This window comes from Myotis myotis, unplaced genomic scaffold, assembly GCF_014108235.1.
Source record: "Myotis myotis isolate mMyoMyo1 unplaced genomic scaffold, mMyoMyo1.p scaffold_m19_p_9, whole genome shotgun sequence".
NCBI classification, from domain to species: domain Eukaryota; kingdom Metazoa; phylum Chordata; class Mammalia; order Chiroptera; family Vespertilionidae; genus Myotis; species Myotis myotis.
The window spans coordinates 88493454-88513462 of NW_023416401.1; the positions used below are offsets into that span (position 1 = coordinate 88493454).

General features: G+C 43.7%; 1 protein-coding gene across 2 annotated transcripts in view; it reads left to right on the forward strand.

Annotated features, from left to right (window-relative positions):
• Positions 1-20009, forward strand: part of VAPB (VAMP associated protein B and C) — a 66165-nt gene that overhangs the window by 39224 nt on the left and 6932 nt on the right. For both annotated transcript variants that reach the window (XM_036321505.1, XM_036321506.1), the window contains 3 exons: positions 12815-12918; positions 16076-16156; positions 18252-18428. In XM_036321505.1, coding sequence (XP_036177398.1) covers positions 12815-12918; positions 16076-16156; positions 18252-18428 — 362 coding nt within the window. The remainder of the gene's footprint in view (positions 1-12814; positions 12919-16075; positions 16157-18251; positions 18429-20009) is intronic.

The window sequence follows — 20009 nt, forward strand, 5'->3', positions numbered from 1 at the left end:
ATTGTACTAAGACGGACACTAGTGGCTGTAGACTCAGGAAACTAACAAGTGATAGCAGGGTGTAGATTATTCTGCCTAGCTCTAAAGCCCTAGCTCTTTGAACTGTAGCAAGCTGGAGAATGCAAGTGGCCCAGGGTGTTGGTGTTTCTGTAGTCTTGGTTGGTTCCACAGGTTTAAAAACACATGAGTTTCCATTTTTCTGTTGAAATTAAGGGCAGCCTAATCTTCCATTCCCTTCTTTTATTGACTTTTTTTTCTCGATTTCTGTGCCCATATCAAATTTGAGCAAGATTGTCAGTAGATGAGAATTACCAATTTTCACAGTAACTGTGGGAGCAGCAACATGGTTTTCTGAATAAAATAGTCTCAACAGGCAGTTGTACAGTGTAGATGTTCTTTCTGATATTATAAGTGTTTGTGTGTGTGTGTGTGTGTGTGTTTCAGAAAGATCCATCCCTCTCCATCATAGAAATGTCTTTTAAAGTAATAACTTATCCTGGGCATTTGTTTTGATTTATGATTACCTGCTTAAGGAAGACCAAGAAGTTGGGGGTGTGGCCTTCCTTTGGCAGATGAAAAGGGAAGGTGCAGATAGTGGGCATGGTCATCTAGAGCAGCGGTTGCCAACCGGTGGTCCACGGACCACTGGTGGTCCATGAGGTCCGAAAGGTTGGCGACCACTGACCTAGAGTCCCTGGGTGTTTAGTGCCAGAGCTGGTATTTGAAGCCAGGTGTCTTAGCTCCTGATCCAGTGGCTCTAAGCTGCCTCAACAGTTTTAGGGGAAGGTCGCACTTACACGTGAATGTCAAACATAAAGTGCCCTATTTCTCAGCATGTGATGTACTTGGGGGAAAGCAATTGAATAATAAACTGTGTGTCTGCAAGCTTTCCTTCTAGATGGGAAGGATTATGCTTTGCACATGGAAAAAGGCTCCTTGGGTTTTTTTTGGTGTGTATTTATCTCAGTGTTTGAGGTGCCTGGGGATGAGGTCAGATGTCGGTGCATTTCCAGGACCACCCCACCTGTTGCCACAGAAGGCTGACACCGGTTTATTGCAATTTTATGTGCTGAGAGGCTACTGCATCATTAATCAGACATTCATATCTTGAGATAAAAGCACTGCACTTTTCTAAGGGTCCTGAATGCAGCTACACAGTGACATCTTAGCGAATATGTGGTGTTTTCGGGTTTCTTTGGGGGAGAAAACATCCTCAGGAGGGTGAATTGCAGCTTGTCCAAAGGCCAGCCTTCCCTTCTCCCAGGTGCACGTGTAGCCCAGGTGCACTCCCAAGTGCACGTGTATATCACCTGCTCTACTCAAAGATATATTTGAGGTCTGGAAACCTGAATAGCAAGCCCAGCTCTGCTATGTAACTTGTAGCTTGATCTCTGGCCAATCAATCAACCTCTGTAGGTTGCGGTTTTCTCATTTGTAACATGAAGAGTAGTATCTGCCTCACAGAGTATTTACCATGCTGCTTTAACTGGGCATGGTACAAGGGACGGATTCCAATAGCCTTGAAGTAAACTGGCTAGTTTGTTGTTGCAGGTGGATTGTACATACTTGAATTGCTTCTTAAGAAATAAACTAATTTCATTTCATTAATTTTTGGACTTTTTCTGATTTCAATAAGAAATTTGTATTTTTCTTCTTTCTATATTCTGCATTTGTTTTATAGTGAAAAGCTTCTACTAAATTTTCAGATATAATCTATAGAAAGGTGGTCATCGAATCAATTTAAAATACTGCCAGGACTGCCCTGCCTACCACGCAGAACGTCACAGCATACCTGAAGAGGACGTGGTCTACAGGACTTGTCTCCCTGGTCTGAAAAGCTGTGGGATGTGTAGCTGTTTGGGAAGCTTGTAAATCACTCCTGGAGAGGGGAGTGGGCAGGGAGAGAGAGCAAAGAGCAGGAGGAGGCGGCTACCTACCATAGAGCTGGCTAGAGGGACTGAGGTTTTGAAGGCCCACAAACCAGGTTGAGATGTGGGAGCAAGAATTTCTAGCTGTCAGATGTTTTTCAGATACACTCTGTGAGGCTCTTCTCAGCTTTTAGAAAACCAGCATTCAAGGGACCTTACTTTTTTAGTCAGAAGTCCAGATTCTGACCTTTCATGTTATTATCTTCATAAGATGGCAAATCACTTATTAGGTCCTTTAAAAAATCTACCAACTTTGTTTTATAAACTTAAGTGGTAAAGTTATGGGTGGAGATAGGCATAATCTAAACTTTTTGTGCCAGTAGATAAAAATGTGGGGGCATCCCAAGGCGTTTTGGAGCTGTCTACAAGGGCCTCTGATTTGAATCCTTTTATTTACACTTTACGGAGGTGCTCATCTCATCTCATTCTTACAGTGGCCCCTGCGGGGGCCCATGCCTGTTGGATGAGGCATTGTAAGGGGGGGGGAGGGGTGGCAGGTGTTTGCTGTTTCCATTAATTGACCAGAAAGCCATGATTTTGTCCCCTTGCTCTCTGATACACACCATCTACTAGAGATGGCTTTGAATTATTCAACTCTGGACCTCAGCAAGATAGGCACACTTAAATGGAGATCGGAAAAGAGGAGATTGGATCCCCTCCACCCCGCCCCCGAGATTTTAAATGCAAGGAAAATAGAACTTTTTGAATTAATGAAGTGTTTGAAGCAGTGGGGGGTCTCCCCATTTGTTCTAGCTTTACAAAATTAAATCTATTTTCTGAACTGTCTAGTGGGAAAATATTTTTAAGGTAGATAATTTCTGAAAATGTCTTTGTGGTAAGCTGTTAGTGGTTGTGGATTTTTTTTTTTAATGCTGCAGTTTAATAATGAGGGAGTTTTCCATTAATATTCCAAACCATGTTTGCCAGCGGATACAGCAGGTGAAGTGGTAAAATTATGGGCCCATCAAAAATACTTACGCTTCCTGTAATATGATATTAAGTTTAATATTTTTATAACCTTCACTGAATTCTAATTTCACTAAAGTAGCAAGCACACTTCCATTTGCAGTTCAATTATGCACATTGGTTGCCTGTGTACCAAGCAAATTAGAAATGCAAAATCTCTCTGTGTTAGGAGGGGCACTGGGAAGAGTCATTAAAGATACCAGTATTTAGGTACAGATACACTTTACTAAGTGTACCCTGGGAACTGGAAATGGATGAGAGACAAACACACACAAATCTCCTAGTGTCTGAATATGTCATTTAAATTATAATTCAAAGAATCCGGGAGCAGTATTCATTACTGACAGATAGCCCTTTTCAGCACTTATATCAATCACATTTAAAGCATAAAGTTCTTCCAGTAAAATCCTGAGGAAGGACAATGAATATCAGCATCTCTTCTTGGATGGAAACATTGGTCAATTAATGTAATTGGGTAGCATCGCAGTTGGTAATTAATCCTTTTAAGAGTTTGCTGACTCAGTGTGATGAAGCTGTTGGCTTGCCCTGGACCAGCCAACCTTGGCTGCAGCTTGTAGGTGACCAGCACCAGAGTGCAGTTGCACTGCTCCAGAGGAAGAAGTCTGGCGTTGTCTGTCTCCTGCTGATACATGGGAGCTACATTTGTGAGGTTTGGACATCTTCACAGCCATGTTGTTGTTCGTTTGCTCATTTGTTTTGGAATTGAAGTCTCTGACAAGAGAAACATTTTATAAATTGTTTTCATGAACCAGGTTTACTACTCTTAGATAAGAACAACTCACATTCATATGTAAAAGGTATCTTTAATCTTTTTCACCCATATGAGATTCTAGATTTATAAAAAAAGGAAATTACCAACAAAAATTCAGCCTAATTGTGCTTTTAAATATTTTTTTTAAAGTTTACTGTAATATTTAAGTTTCTTAGGAAGAATTGACAGACCAGAGTGAATGGAAAGGGCTGTGAGAGGCAGCCACAGTGCGGGCTGGAAGGAGCACTACAGAGAGCAAGTAGGGAGAGTTCGGAAATGACAGAGTGGCCTGGAATTACTTAAGCATCAGGCAGACCGTTTTTCACATTCCAGTTGACTGTTGTAAGAGACCTGGTTTATAGGTTTTACTAAGATAGGGTACCATGGGTGCTCATGCTCACAGAGCAGGAGTGACCAGGGAGAGGCTGTTGTAGTCCACTATACAGTGTTATGGGAGACAGGAAATGTGCTGGAGGTTTGGGAAAGATGTATATTTTACAAAATATTTATAAAAAAGGAGTGAGCCTTGTTCTCTGACCTGTGCCTGCATATGGCACACATCGTTTTCCAGTGACACTGGGCACATTTGTGTTAATCTCTACAAATAAATTAGACTATGAGAAGTTGGTTATCTAAGACAGGCTAGCCTGAACTAGGAAAGACACAAAGACAATTCAGTGTTAACGTATTTATAAATAGATAAAATTAATTATTTACCTGCTAGACTCATAGTTCCATCCATGGGTCCCTGGATAGGCAGAGGGGAATGTAGTGATGCTTTCAAAGTTTTGAGAATACTAAAGGAAATAATAAATTTACTCATAGGATACACATTGTAACCAAATGTTGAGCAGCTTCACTTTAGGCTAGAATTATATTACCTCACTGTGGTAACACTAGTTATCTTAAGCTGATCATGAGCTCTGGTTTTTCTCTGATTACTTTAAAACAGTGCAGCAGTGACTTCATTATTACAACATGAATTCAGTTCGGTAGAGAACAGTCGTTTGATATATAGGGTGTATGAAAGGGAAAAGAAAAAGGGACAGTGGTGACCAGGACACTGGAAACCGTGCCTTAGACAGAGGGTAGGATAGTGAGCAGCTCCAGGTAGTAGGAGAGAGGAGAAGCTGGCTGATTGAAGGTCTTTGTGCTGCTCTAAGGAGATTTCCAGAGGGAGCCAGATACAGGAGTGCGTGGAAAGTTGAAGGGAAGACGGTGCACCTCCATGAACCAGTGGAAAATGCAGATTAGTACCCAGCATAGAAACATCAAAACATGAAGTCCTGTTCTTGGTCTGACCAAGTAGGAAAGGCAGACCTGTAGGAAGGAGCTTAGGAGTCTGAGCATCAAACAATGTCCACTTACAAAATAATGCCCATGGTGGGAATGAGGTTGTGAGGTGGCATTCCAGCAGGAGCTGCAGTGTCAGGAGGTGCTGTGTGGCCTTTGTTCTCCAGGTGTGGTCCCTGGACCAGCAGGGTCAGCGTCTGCTGGGAACTTGTTAGAAATGCATGCTCCCAGTCCCACTCCAGACCTGTTGAATCAGAAACTTTGGAGGTGGGGTCCTGCCAGCAAGCAGTCCAGGTGGTTCTGATGCATGCTGAAGCTTGAGACCCTTCCTTACAGAGTGAGTAGTGGGTTAAACTCTGAAAGATGTGAGTAGGGCAGGGGGACATGCCAGTCAGGGTCAACAATAGGAGGAAACTGACTGGTAATAACAGAATCCTTGGATATGGGGGTAGAGGCAACACAATATGCACACATGTTGGACCGGCAGGGGCCTGTGTTGGGTCGTACCAGGACATCTGGGGAGAACCAGACTGAAGAGTTGAATTGATTGTCTTTACCTGCACAATGGGAGGTTTTGATCTGAGGGATATCACAGTGGTGACTAGGGTGTTTAGTGGGAGGTAACATTTGTAGGGGTTATGGAGATATATAACTAGAGTAACCTGGTTGGGAGAGAAACTGCAAAGATCTTTGAGGGGGAGAATCCAGATGTCAGTAGAGGCCTCAGCTGAGATGGGTCATGTAAAATGAGAAGAGACATTTTGAAGATAAGATTCTGAGATTAAAAAATAATAAAGCTCACGCTGTAGACTTTTATTCATTAGCTGTTACCATTATGGTGCAGATGAAAATGAACTGTGACGTGCTTGGGTTCTCATAAGGAGCTGTAATGCTGCATTTAATCAAGTCATCATTTCTCTGAGGTATGTGTGTACTTGTGCATTAAGTAGCATATATTCTGCATTTCTTTCTTTTGAAGAAGGTCTGGTCTTATTGATCCAATGTTTTATGATCCCAAAGGCCCTTTCTTAACAGGATCCCACTGTTGCGATCTGTAATACGGCAGACATCATATCATAAAGTGTTAATGTGGGTGAGTGGTGACCGGGTCTCCAAGCTGTCTCCTGGTAACAGGCTTCTTTTTAATGTAGTATCAGCAGATACATTTTAAAAGTAGGATAGATGGTTCATTTAAGAGGGTTTTTATCATCAGTGTCTCTGGTATTCAAGTGAAATAAATTAAGTTAATGGGAGGCTCTTTTATAGCCTGTCAGGGTAAAAGTACATAATTTCTGTCACAATTTGCATGTATGGAGCTGAAAGAACAAACGATTAACAGCATTTATTCTGTCATGTTCTCATAAAGTTCTGGCTAATAGGGTATAGCAAATTGAATGTGACATGAGATGATGGGGGCTGAGAAATACAAACTTTGGACATGAGTTGGAGGCCATGTTGAGCAGGATGGGTATACTGAGGCACAGCAGGAGTCATGAAGTTTCACAAAGTCTAAGAGGCCACCTGACCTCTTTACTCTTTCTTGCTGATTTGGGACCCCAGAAGGAAAGGAGAGCTGGTCGGTGGAACACACCTTCTTTTCCACTTGCTGCTCAAGGCCAAAGGAGAGTCATGGGGAAGGGTTATAGCCACCTTTACCTCCTGAGCTTCCAGTAAGTTTTGCCTGCAGTTCAAAGTTTTCAGCTCTGGCCAGACTCCCTAGTGCACTGGGCACCCGTGTTCCTATTTCACGAGGGCTGCCTTTGCAGAAGGGATATTTGACCTGCTACCTTAGCTGTCTTCAGTGCTCCCTTGTGATTATTGGTTACCACCATTACGCCCTTGCTTACATTCTTGTTTAACAGAGGTCTAAATGTAAGTTATACCTTCTCACAGGTCTTCCTGATCTACACTGTGGTGACTTGGCAGGTAGGGTGTGCTAGCCTGGGGTTGTGCTGATAACATCTGTAAGGTCCACAGGCAGCAGTGGATCTCAGACGGTACCCTCAGCAGAGTTGGAGCAAACAAGGTGGTTTGGTTAGAGGAGCGCAGGAAACCCTGTCCCCTCCCTGCAAGGGACATGTGCCTTTTGATACCACCGAGTCTTGATCCGTACCAGAACTCAAGGCTGGTTTGTGTGAAACTGCTCTCTGTTTTAACTGCAATTTCTCCCAAACGGTACTAGACCGCTACCAGTGTCTTCACTATTCCGCCAGACCATTTTCCTCCTGCAGAGCCTGTGAGGCAGCTTGGTGTAGAGCAGGGGTGGGCAAACTTTTTGACTCGAGGGCCACAATGGGTTCTTAAACTGGACCGGAGGGCCGGAACAAAAGCATGGATGGAGTGTTTGTGTGAGCTAATATAAATTCAAAGTAAACATCATTACATAAAAGGGTACGGTCTTTTCTTTTTTCAGTTTTATTCATTTCATTTATTTTTTTATTTTTTTTATTTTTATTTTTTTATTTTTTATTTTTTTATTGCTTAAAGTATTACAAAGGGTATTACATATGTGTCCATTTTTTCCCCCCGCCCTAGACAGTCCCCTAGCCTCCCCTAACCCCCAGTGTCTTATGTCCACTGGTTATGCTTATATGCATGCATACAAGTCCTTTGGTTGATCTCTTACCCCCCTACCTCCTGCCCCCCAACCCTCCCCGGCCTTCCCGCTGCAGTTTGACAATCTGTTTGAGGCAGCTCTGCCTCTGTATCTATTATTGTTCAAAAGTTTATAATGGTCTCTATTATCCATGAATGAGTGAGATCATGTGGTATTTTTCCTTCATTGACTGGCTTATTTCACTTAGCATAATGCTCTCCAATTCCATCCATGAAGCTGCAAATGGTAAGAGTTCCTTCCTTTTTAGAGCAGCCTAGCATTCCATCGTGTAGATGTACCAGTTTTATTCATTTCAAATGGGCCGCGGCCCGCGGGCCATAGTTTGCCACGGCTAGTGTAGAGTGATGGTGCTCAAACTTTTTAGTTTCAGAACCCCTTTATATTCTTAAAAATGGAAGACCTAAGAACATTTTTGTTTGTTATATCAATATTTATCATATTGTAAATTAAATTGAGAGTTTAAAAAGTATTAATTCATTTTATAATCACATTAATAAATTAATTACCTCAAAAAATGTAGTGAGAAGACTGGTGTTATTTAACATGTCTTGCATACCTTTTGAATGTCTGGCTTAGTGAAAGACAGGTTGGATTCTCCTCTCTGCTCTTGCAGTTAGTCTCTTGTAATGTGTCATTTTGATGAATGTGTATGAAGAAAAACCACTTTTTACGATAGAATATGTAGTTGGAAAAGGGAAGAGTATTTTTAATAGCCTTTTCAGATAATTGTGGACATTATTCTTTGATACTACACCAAAACTTGACAAGTGACACTTCCTTCAAGTTTGGTGTAGTGTGGAATCTGAAACCACTTTGTTTCTCTAAAACACATTGGTCTCTCTTGTACTGTGGTTGGATTATGTAATATTATGTTAGCTGAGTTATACAGGTCTTCCAAATGTTGACATACCTATATACTTATAAAAGCCTAGGTGGCCCTTGCACGCGACATCGTCACAGTATGGCTGCCACAAGATGGCCACACAACACAGCGGAGGCGGGGCCTGGCGGCTGCTCCAGACAGTGAGGCCTGGGGGTCCCGTGGCTCCACGCAGCGCGGATGAGGCGGGTCCCGGCAGAGGAGGCGGGTCATGGCAGGGGAGGGCAGTTGTGGGCGATCAGGCTGGCAGGGGAGGGCAGTTTTGGGTGATCGGGCCGGCAGGGGAGGGCAGTTGTGGTCAATCAGGCCAGCAGGGGAGCAGTTAGGCATCAATCAGGCCGGCAGGGGAGCGGTTAGGGGGTGATCAGGCTGGTAGGCAGAAGCAGTAAGGGGCAATCAGGCAGGCAGGCAGGCGAGCAGCTGGGAGCCAGCAGTCCTGAATTGTGAGAGTGATGTCTGACTGCGGGATCGGGCCTAAACCAGCAGTTGGACATCCCCGGAGGGGGTCCCAGATTGGAGAGGGTGCAGGCCAGGCTGAGGGACACCCCCCACCCCCATGCATGAATTTAGTGCACGAGGCCACTAGTCCTATATAATAAGAGGCTAATATGCAAATTGACCTATCGGCATATCGAACCAGTCACTATGAAGTGCACTGACCACCAGGGGGAAGATGCTCAATGCAGGGGCTGCCCCCTGGTGGTCAGTATGCCAGAAGCCGGGTTCACGGCTGGTGAGCTCAGTGGCAGTGGCAGGAGCCTCTCCCACCTCCACAGCAGCACTATGGATGTCTAACTGCTGGCTTAGGACAGCAGCGCTATGGATGTCTAACTGCTGTCAGTCGTACATCCCCCGAGGGCTCCCGGATTGCGAGGGCACAGGCTGGGCTGAGGGACTACCCCACCCCCGTCCCCGCCCCTGAATGCATGAATTTTGTGTAGTGGGCCTCTAGTTTTATTATATAACAGCAAAAAATCACATTCATTACTATTTCCACTGATCTCATCGGAAAAGTCTTTAAGTACTTGGGAAACTAGGAAGCTCTTGGTGACAGCTATAAATTTTCCAAGATTCTAATTTTTGCTTGGATTTTATCATTGACCACTACTATAAGCTGTTTTCCTTGAACGGATAGACTCACTTCATTCCTTTTCAAGAAAACATCTGCCATTCAGAAAACACCCAGATCTGAATAACCATCGTTTTCAAGTCCATGAGCCAGTGTCCCCAACCAGATGGATGCACAGGAGCTTTTCCCAGAGAGCAGCAGTGTTCTCTGTGCGAGAGCTGCCATGTACTGTCAGGTCTGGGCGTGAGAAAACTAATGCATGACTTCGTCAAGGGCATTCTTCTGTGAAACTCGTCTGCTGCAGTGCCTGATACAGAGACACCAGCACTATCTGGTTCCTGCCCGGGGGGGGCCAGCAACTTTACCCCAGGGCTTTTGTGCCAGCATCACTGAGTGTCAATACAATAGAATAGGCTCATAATATCCTGGTATTATCATGACTTAATGGGTCACCCAATGGGGGGACCTTCAGGGTCTGTGCAATAACACTTTGAGAACCTATGGTGTGGGAGTCTGACTCTGGGGACAAAGCCAAGTGTGTGTAATACTGACTGGCTCTGTCAATTTTTATGCTGCCATGGGACCCGAGTGAGGCCACATGTTCTTTCTAAGCCCTTGTCTCCTCATCCGGAGAATGAAGACATGGGCTTCTTTGACCATTTGTCGTGAGCACTAAATGGTAGAACTAATGAAATGCGCCTGTGTGGGGTTAGTACATAGCAGGTTCTAGAGAAGTTTCCTTTCCTTTCTTTCTTAGAACATTGGTTCTAGCCAAGCAGAGGTCTCTTGGCTGTTCTCTCACTTGCAGTGCCTTGAGGAAGGGGGAGCAGAATGGACAGGGAGCAGCAGAACTTCCTGGGCTGTTTAAGCAGGGAGGTCTTAGGTTCTTTGGACTCATCAGTTCTATGCGGACGACTTAGTGTAGTTTGAAATAAAGAGCCAGCTTCTAAGAAAATTAGCAGTCTTCCTGTTGCTCTCGTCTTCTGGGCTTTGGGCTCTTTACCAGTAATCCTGGTTTAGCCTCAGAACTCTAGGGTGGAGTGGAGCAGAAGGGGCCTTTCACAGCTGGAAAACCATCTCAAGGAAAAGGCAGCTTCTGCTGCAAGAGCTGTGCCCTGCTGGAAGTCTAAGTGTAGTGGGGGACAAGGTTTTCCCTTCCAGAAAAATACTGGAACATGATTTTGTCACAGCTAAGTGAAACCCGAAATGTTCAAAACCCAGTTCTCTTCAGATTTTAAAAATGAACATTAATCTGACAGTGGTTTGAAGACTGTGGCCCAACTCCAAAAGAGGTCGACAGTTCCTGTCTAAGACAGATCCCATTGAGTCTTCAGTTTATCATGTATTATCTTCCTTATTGCCCCGGAGGTGGAGATGGGGACATGCTATGAGAATGTAGCTTTCAGAAGAAGAGGTTGTGGTTTTGACCTGCTAGTGGGTTCAGTGTCAAGCCCAGTGTGTAATGGTGTTCCAGGTCTTTCTGGGAGAGCTCTTGCCAGCTCAGTGGTGCCTGGTCCAGAGCTGCTGGCAAGGACTTTTCCAGGAGAAAACCATGCCCTGATACCTGCAAGAATACATTCTGAGTGCAGTGGCCCAGTGTTTGAAATGACCTTAGTTCTCTGTGCAGATCTTGGATACTCAGGCTGAACATCCTTATGTTACTAATCTTTATTGGTAGCTAGACTCGGTATTATGTGTACACAAGCCCCAAATTTTAAAAAGGGTTGCGCATGTATTAAGTTTTGTCCTGAAGAAGTCTCCCAGCAAGGTTCCCTGTAGCTCAGAGCACTCAGATGTAATGGGGGTAGCAGAGCTGCCTGGGTGACTGTACACTAAAGCGTTTAAATCGATATCTTCTTAGGTTTTAATAGACTCTCTGTCCCCAAGATAGAAAGGACCCCTGCACCCCAAGATGGATGAGGATCTTTGTATTTCTCTTCTCCATCATATGTGGTTCTGTGAAGTATGTGATGGTGGGCCTGGGGTGCAGGTGAACCCATCTCAATTGGAGTGACCAGTGTGGCAGAAGGGGTGCTGGGCTGCACTTTGCTGTTTGTCTTCTTAATGTTGTGACCTTGAGCAAGCCAGTTCACTTTGTTGAGCTCCAGCACTTTCATATGTAAACTCAGTCTTAGGACACTTGCCCCTTATGTGCTGCAGGGGGTGGTTGGTTGTGAGGCTTCCGAGGAAGGGCTGAGAAGCCCTAAGATGGGGGGAGGGCGTTCAAGGCAAGAGAACACTGAAGAGAGCCCAGAGAAAAGGTGGAAGCCTGCAGGTGGAGGAGGACAGAGCCAATCCCTCCTGGTGGCCGTGATGTTGGCCCTGCAGGCAGACCACCTGCATTTGATGCTCACTTCTCCATGTGTGACCTTTCCGTGCTTCCGTTTTGTCCTCTGAAAATAGGTGTCAAAATAACCTCTGCAACAGTACCTGCCCTTAAGGATTACATGGATAATAATAAGCCGAAAGTCCAAGCCTGGTTTCTGACTATGGGAAATGCTCCGTCATGTTAGCTCTTACTCCCGTCAGGACCACAGTAGGCTTTCCCCACATGTGACAAAGTTTTGTTTCAGAGACATAACTAGATGTGTGGTGTAGCCAAAGCCTGATAGCAACCACCATATTTTAGAGCAGCCGTCATTTAACAAGGATAGGTCCAGTCAGAGCAGCGGGTACCTCGGTGCGGTCGGTGAGTGTGACCCTCCAAGGGAGCTGTTATGTGAGATTCCTCTAGGCCCTTTGGAGAAAAGGGGCATATCCATGCTGTGAGTGTGCTGTTTGTGAAAAATTTACAACATTTTATTGGCAAAACTATATTTCAAACATTACCTTGATTACCTTGCTATGGGAAATAGGACAGAGAAAAGCAAAAGCAATTCCTTACATGTCTTGGATTATTCTATATTAGTTCCTAAAGAGATTATTTGGATGTTTTCTTGAGCAAACAAGCATGTGCTGTTTTTACCTGCTTTACCTGTTCTGTGAGGGCTGTAGGAGATATATTGTCAGGTATGCAATCAGTGGACCAGGATTCAGAAGACCTGGGTCCCAGCTCTGCCACACCCTGCTGTTCAACCTCGGGCAAGTCACCTAACTTTTTTGGACCTCAGGTTTGAGACCTGAAAAGTGGAGAAGATGTTGGTCATCTTGCCCTGCTCACTTCACCTGGGGCATCATGAGGCTCAGTGAGAGAATCCGGGTAAATTGCTTTACAACCAAATACAAGTATTAACAAATGGCTGCTGGTAACCAAGTTCTGACCCTCCTAATGAAATATTTTCTTTCTCAGTGATGTTACAGCCTTTCGATTATGACCCCAATGAGAAAAGTAAACACAAGTTTATGGTTCAGTCTATGTTTGCGCCAACTGACACTTCTGATATGGAAGCAGTAGTAAGTACTGAATGCTTCTTACTTTTTAGTATTCAATGATTAGGGACAGAATTGTGGGTGCATGCAGTTCACAGTATGTTAGAATTGTTTTAAAGGGGAATGTTGTTTCCAGGGAGGTTTTTACTCTGGCTGCCTTTATGGTTTTCCTAAAAGCTTTGATTTTTTACATTTTATGTAACTCTCTAGAATACTGTTCTTCTTTGACTTTTGTATCTCAGTTTGCCTCAGCAATTCCTTGTTCTGATGTATTGTATCTTGAATGGTTTGTGGGTTCTCTCCCTTTCCTCCCATCATGTGCCCTACAGAAAAGGGCACCCGCTCATTACCATGTGTCCCCCCCCCCCTCCCCCCCGAACTCAGGGGGATGTGAGCGAGGTGAATACTAAATGTTCTCCACGGTTAAGAACTCCCCCCTTCCCTCCCCCCCCCCCCCCCCGGTTCTGGTAAGCATGATTTTTTTTTTCCCTTTTAGGTTCTTTCATTTTTTTCTGCTTAAATGCATTTTAACTAATTTGGTAAAAATAAGGTGACTTCATTTTCATAAAATAAATGATACTATATTATTGATTTTGCTGGAAAAAGAGTGTAATGGAAATTCCAAAGTAAGCTTGTTACTCAAATAAATGAGGAGGCCTTCTGGTGCTGTGAGTGTGTCTCAATATACAGAGCAGCTTCGCCATCCATCGCACCGGCCAGGACAGGTGTCTGGTCCTCACAGAGTGGGAAAGAAAGGCAGATTGCCTCACTCCAGCCTGCCAACCCAAACTGAGACTGCAGTCATCCAAGGAATGTCTGCAAGTTTGGTTAGCTGTGACTCACACCGTCTTGTAGTTTTCTCTCTCAGAGTTTGATACTGAGGGCTGTTTAATGCACAGCTCACCTTTGTGTCTCAGAATCACCACACTGCCTTTTCTACTTGTCTTGGAAAAGTAAACCAACCATCTTCATGTGTTTAACTTGGGGCTGTAAATGGAGAAGCCACTATTTGGGGGTTTGAGAGAGATCAGTGATAATGAGCCATCTTCCTTTGCATAAGAACAATTATTGAGGCTACTTTCCCTTTTATTTCCTAGATCATGATGTGTCATTTCATGTTAATTTGTGTAATCAAGGAAATGTATGGCAAATACGAAATAAGGGATATCTGAGAATATGTTCTATTTGGCTTTTGTTGCATGGCTTACTGAAGAGAGCATGGGCTTGGGTGTGGAGCTGAGGCCTGCCTTTTACTAACACCTGTGGCCTTGGGCGATTTCATTAACTCACTTGAGGGTTTGGTCACCTGTAACATGGGGTTAAGGGCCTGGTTGATGGGTTGTCGTGGGATGAAACGTGCTCTGTGTAGAGCACCTGGCAGTGCCTGGCTCTGTTTCATCTGCTGTCACAGGTCTGGCACTCTCGTAGTCAAGGTGAATCTCACTTCCTCATACGGTAATTTTTGTACCAGTTTTAAAGATGTTTCTATGAAATATACATTGTAGAATTTTTGGAAATACAAAAATGAAAAGTTACCTGAAATTTGTTATACTTGACCTAACCACTGTTAATGAATGAAGCCTTGAGCTTTTTTATTTTATTTTAAAATATCTTTCTTTTTATTTTGATATACAGAAAGTTGAAAAAATGCTACATTAACCACTCATATTACCTTTACCTAGAGTCACCATTTAACATTTGCCACATCTGCTCCATTTCTGTCATAAGCTTTCTTTTCTACTGAACCACTTGAGGGTAAGATGCAGACTTCACCCCTAAATGCTTCAGAATAAGGCCAGTCTCCTATATAGCAACATACTGTTACCACAGCCTAGGAGTCAACATGGATTGTATTGCCTAACAGAGAAACACACATTACAGTGTTTTTCAGTTGTTCCCCAGTGGCCTTTAGTTCTAGTCTGGTAGAGTAGCCTGGACCTTTTTAGTTTTTTATTACTTTGAATTTTTTAAAGTCCAGGCCAGTTGACTTTTAGAATGTCCCACATTCTGGATTTGTCCAGTTGTTTCCTCATGATTAAATTCAGGTCAAATGTTTTGTGGCAAGAATATTCCATAGGTGATGTCATGTATGTATCATTTCAGAAGGCATTTAATGCTGATTGTCCCTCTGTTGGTGACACTAAGTTTGATTACTTGGTTGCAATGATGATGGCCAACTCTTTCCAGGGTCAAAGCACATTTGCCCCTTGTGGTTAATAACAGGGAATCTGTGATGCGCTGAGTAAACTGGTGCTTGGACTCAGCAGCAGTCCTCCTCCCAGAGGCCTTAGCATCCAATGATAGTCCTGCCCAATGCTCTGACATGTGTGCATGTTTGCATAGAAGTAGACTCAGAACATTGATGTTGCATCTTCACTGACTTTCTGTGGACTTCCCATGAGTGAAATGCTTCTCAGTGTCCTGTGAACGGCATGCTACACCACGGAGAAACTGCCAGGGTTTGTTGGCAGTTCACACCCTGTTGTCTTCATTCTTGGTTCTTAGTACCTGTGTTGCTCCAGCTGCCCTTGCCTCTTGGTCCTGGGGCAGGGCTGGGGGAGTTTATTCCTTCTCTGTATTGTAACCCTCCTGATGCACTGGGCTACAGTTCTCAGAATCCCATCTTCCACTTCCAAAAGGAGGAAGAGTAAACCAGGAATGCAGCGTCCCAGAACAGGGTTTAGCCAGGAAGCCACCTCTACCAACAGACAGAGGGAGGAGGAGAGCAGCAGAGAAGGCTTGGCTAATGTGCCCTGTTGGTAGTTGGCAGCATGGATCCCGAACCACACCCAGATTGGACGTGCTTACTCTAAGGGATGCACCCTGTAAAGGAGGTTTATTTTCTTAAGGGTCAAGGTTAGCCCTGGCCATCCAACCATCAGCCATGGTCCTCTCTCTTCTAAGTGCTTCCCACAGACTAGCAACGGGGGGCATTGGTTGACTTTGAGGAGTTAGGCAGCAAGACTGGGATTTGCGAAGTGTAATAAATATTCAGGAAGGCTATTATATTTAATCTTGTCATGTTGAAAATATTGAAATCTCAGCAGACTTAATTTCTTTATTTGATATATATCAGGGCTTTCTCATTAAGAGTATTTTTCTGAAATTGTCAGTTATAGGAAGAAAATTATTCTTCCCGAAGCTTTATAATATCCTGATTATTAAATTTAAATTGTTTTAGTGGAAGGAGGCAAAACCGGAAGACCTTATGGATTCAAAACTTAGATGTGTGTTTGAATTGCCAGCAGAAAATGATAAACCAGTAAGTATATTTATAGTTAACAATAATTGAATGTTGCAAGCTGATACTTATTTGCATACCATCTCCTGCAAAACCAGGATTTAAGTTGGCAAATTATTTTCCTCTTTCTGATGCATAAAAAAAAAAATCTTAAGTCGACAAATAAGTGGGCCCCCACAAAATCAGCCTTTGAAAGACTTGCAGAGAGACAACCAATTGGAATAATTTTTGCCCTTGCAAAGTACAACCTGTTGGCTGTGGAAATGTTATAAATCCCAAAGAGCATCTTTGACTTCACAGAGTTATAGGTCGCTCTTACATGGGGTAAGACTAAAACAGGGAATAATTTGCCATTTATCATGGTGCTTAACAGACAGGTGTTAAGCATGTAGGGTCTGTTGTTTCACAAAGAACCTAAAGGTTCTCCAGTCTGCTGTTTCCCTCAGCACCACCTCTCTATCCCGTAACCCCACTTCCTGCTGCTGTCAAAATTGCTTCTAGAGGAGGAGTCTCCAATTCAGACTAACATGTGGGCCCCATACTCTGCTATGGGCTGTCCTGGGCCTTATAGAATGCCTGACTTCTGCCCACTAAATACTGGTAACTCTACCTAGTTGTGACAACCGAAAATATCTCCTGACATTGCCAAATATGCCTCCCCTCCCCCCCCCCCCACCATTGAGAATCCCCTGTGCTGTCTGAGGGGTGAATCCAAGGAACAGCTTCTCTCAGGCTTCCGCTCACTTTTCTCTTTGTGTAAAACCGAGGGATTGGCCTGGCATGGCCCTTACTTGATTCCAGTTGAAGGCAGAAGACTGAAATGCTAATGTGGACTCCCTTCAACCTAGTCAGAAAAACTTAAATTGTATTAAAAACACAATTTGAAGCATAGGCAGAGTATTAGCTACCCTGATTGTTAATAGCTGAGACCTTCTGAGAACATTACCGTAATGACCCCCAGGAATGCTCTGGATCTGTGCCAGAACTACTTAGTATGTTCTTTCTGCACAGTCACTGACGTGACCATTATTCTGTTTCTTTGAATTACACATTATGTCCTGGGAAGGTCAGTTTTGGAAGTTACGAGACCTGTATTCTGGTCCTAGCTCCAGCTCTGATACATTAGCTTTGTAGATTGGGGCCTTGCCTTATAGGGCCTCACTCTTCTCATCTGGAAAATAAAGGTTGGAGCTAGATAGGTCAGTAGAGCTAGATGAGTAGTTCTAGATTACTACTTGGAACCCCACCACCCAGGACAGCTCTCCTTAGCCTCTACGCCAGGGTTCCTCAAACTACAGCCCGCGGGCCACATGCAGATACAAATACTGTATTTGTTCCCGTTTTGTTTTTTTACTTCAAAATAAGATATGTGCAGTGTACATAGGAATTTGTTCATAGTTTTTTTTTAAAACTATAGTCCGGCCCTCCAACAGTCTGAGGGACAGTGAACTAGCCCCCTATTTAAAAAGTTTGAGGACCCCTGCTCTACGCCATCCTCTCCCCCTCCCGTCCTCCTCCCAGCCCTCCCCCCACCCCTCCCCCTCACTGACACATCCCTAGTCAGTCTCAAGATGATGCCATAACACATGGAAATGGGGAGGGGGGCACATGTAACTTTCCCAGATTGAAATATTGCAGACACTGCACTCATTCCACCTTCATCCCAGCTTCCAAGCTCTAAGTTTATGAACTAAATGCCCTCTGTGTCCTCCCTGGCCTCCCACCCCTGCCCAGCCAGTCCTAGGATGTTCAGATCTTCACGGTGACAGTAATTTGTGGATAAGAGTTCCTGCGCTTGTACAATTACCGCATGCTAATTTTTGCATGGTGGGAGTCTGATGGTACAATACATACAGATTTTTCCTCCTCCTCTGAAGCATTAGTCTCGGCTGGACTTTGTTATTTGCCCTTCTCCATAATTTCTGGGGCCAAGTTGCTTTAGATTATTAATATTAAGATACTAGATGAAGTGATCCATTTTTAAATAAACGTGACATCTTTCAGTGTGGATAAAAGGCTGCCATGTGTGGTGTTGCTGAGAGCTACTTTACTTTGCATAAAAAAGTCCTTTATTACATAGTTGGTGACACTTGGGCTTTCATTTATTTCTGAACAGCATGATGTAGAAATAAATAAAATTATATCCACAACTGCATCAAAGACAGAAACATCAACGGTGTCTAAATCTCTGAGCTCTTCTTTGGATGATACTGAAGTTAAGAAGGTGATGGAAGAATGTAAGAGGCTGCAAGGTGAAGTCCAGAGGCTGCGGGAAGAGAACAGACAGTTCAAGGTAACAGCATTTCCTTTTCTGATAATCTGAGAAAGGAGGCTTCTTCCCTAGGATCTTGGGGAGGGAAGTTGATGAACCCCTGAATTTGTAGGCTTGTTTGTATTAGCACACTTTTCTCCCAGGGAGAAATTCCATAGCTTTCATCGGTTTCTCAAAAAGGCCTTGAACTTCCCCTCCCCCCATCAAGATCCTGTGTCTATTTAAACTCTTGTCCCCTGGTGTTAAAAACAAACAAACAAACAAAAAACAAAACCCCTCTCACCTTCCATTAGTGTAAAATGAATATTAGACATAAAAAATAAAGCAGCAGTGGTTATGTGGAATTTACATTTTCAAATCCCATTTCATCCCCACTGGAGGAGAATCTCTTTTTGAAGAGAGTAGATACTGACCTCTCCTCCATTTTAACGCAGGCATAATTCTGACTTTTGAAGATTCTAAATGAATCTGAACATAAAGCCCTTGTTACACTATACATGGCGATGAGGTTGGAGTTGTCAGAGTAGGTGGAGATTGTGGAAGGAGAAACCCGTGTCCAGCCATGGGCAAGATGGCTGGCAGTGGTGCTGGAGGGTCAGGCTACACTGGGTGGTAGAGGAAGGGGGCGGGGCACTGCTCTCGCCTTGGAGGCCTGTGGTGGTGTGGAAACAACTAGTCAGACTTGAACTAGCTCTGAGTCTAGTGTGTGTTAATCACAGCATCTCCTGGACCTCTTTCCCAAAATACCTCTGCAGCCCCTTCCAGCTTTAAAAGTGTGTCTGTTCTAGACACAGTAGTGAAGAAAACACTTCTGATCATTTGATCAGAGGAACTTTTGTTGCAGCTTAAATTTTGAGGCTGACCTATTCCCTTCATCTTGGTCGTGCCACCCAAGCATGTAATAGGTTTTTGCTCTCTAACTACTACAGCACTCGGTTCTCGTAACAAATTCATTTCCGCCGACTCTTCTCTTTTATTCTGACAGTGTGGTCGGTCTAAAACTGTCAGTGCCTGGGAAGCGGCACTGTCTTCTTTTCCTGAAGAAGTCTTCATTGGCCTCATGCCGTGGAATAAATTAGGAAGCTGACTTTACTCTTTGGCTAAAAATCTAAGATACATCTAAAGCTGCTTCTTGAGTATATTTCTCTTTAGAAACAGAGTTCTTCGACATTTAAAGTGATAAGTAGGTAGAAATAGCTTCTATATAAACCCAATAAAATAAACGCTGTATTTTGCTGTGCCCATTTTTTTTAAGTTAATCAAATAACACTGGTCATTTATCACACTGTGCATCGATATTGGCTATGTCCCATGAGCAGAATATCTTTAAAATATTATCAGGCCAATCTTGACATTAGAAGATTCTTTATCCTGCCAGACACTGATTTCTTGTTTTGTGGTTTTTCATTCTTTTATTTGGCCAACAAATTTCTGGCCCTACCGTGCACCCAGCACTGTGGGTACAAATGAGAGCAGTCCTGCCCTTGAGAAGTTACCTGAGAACAGAGAGACATAGGCACAAACTTTGACATAGAGTGACAAGCAGTTCCACAGGTACATGGAGAGTCGGCTTGGTGGGCTGGCTGCTGCTTATCTTCAGGA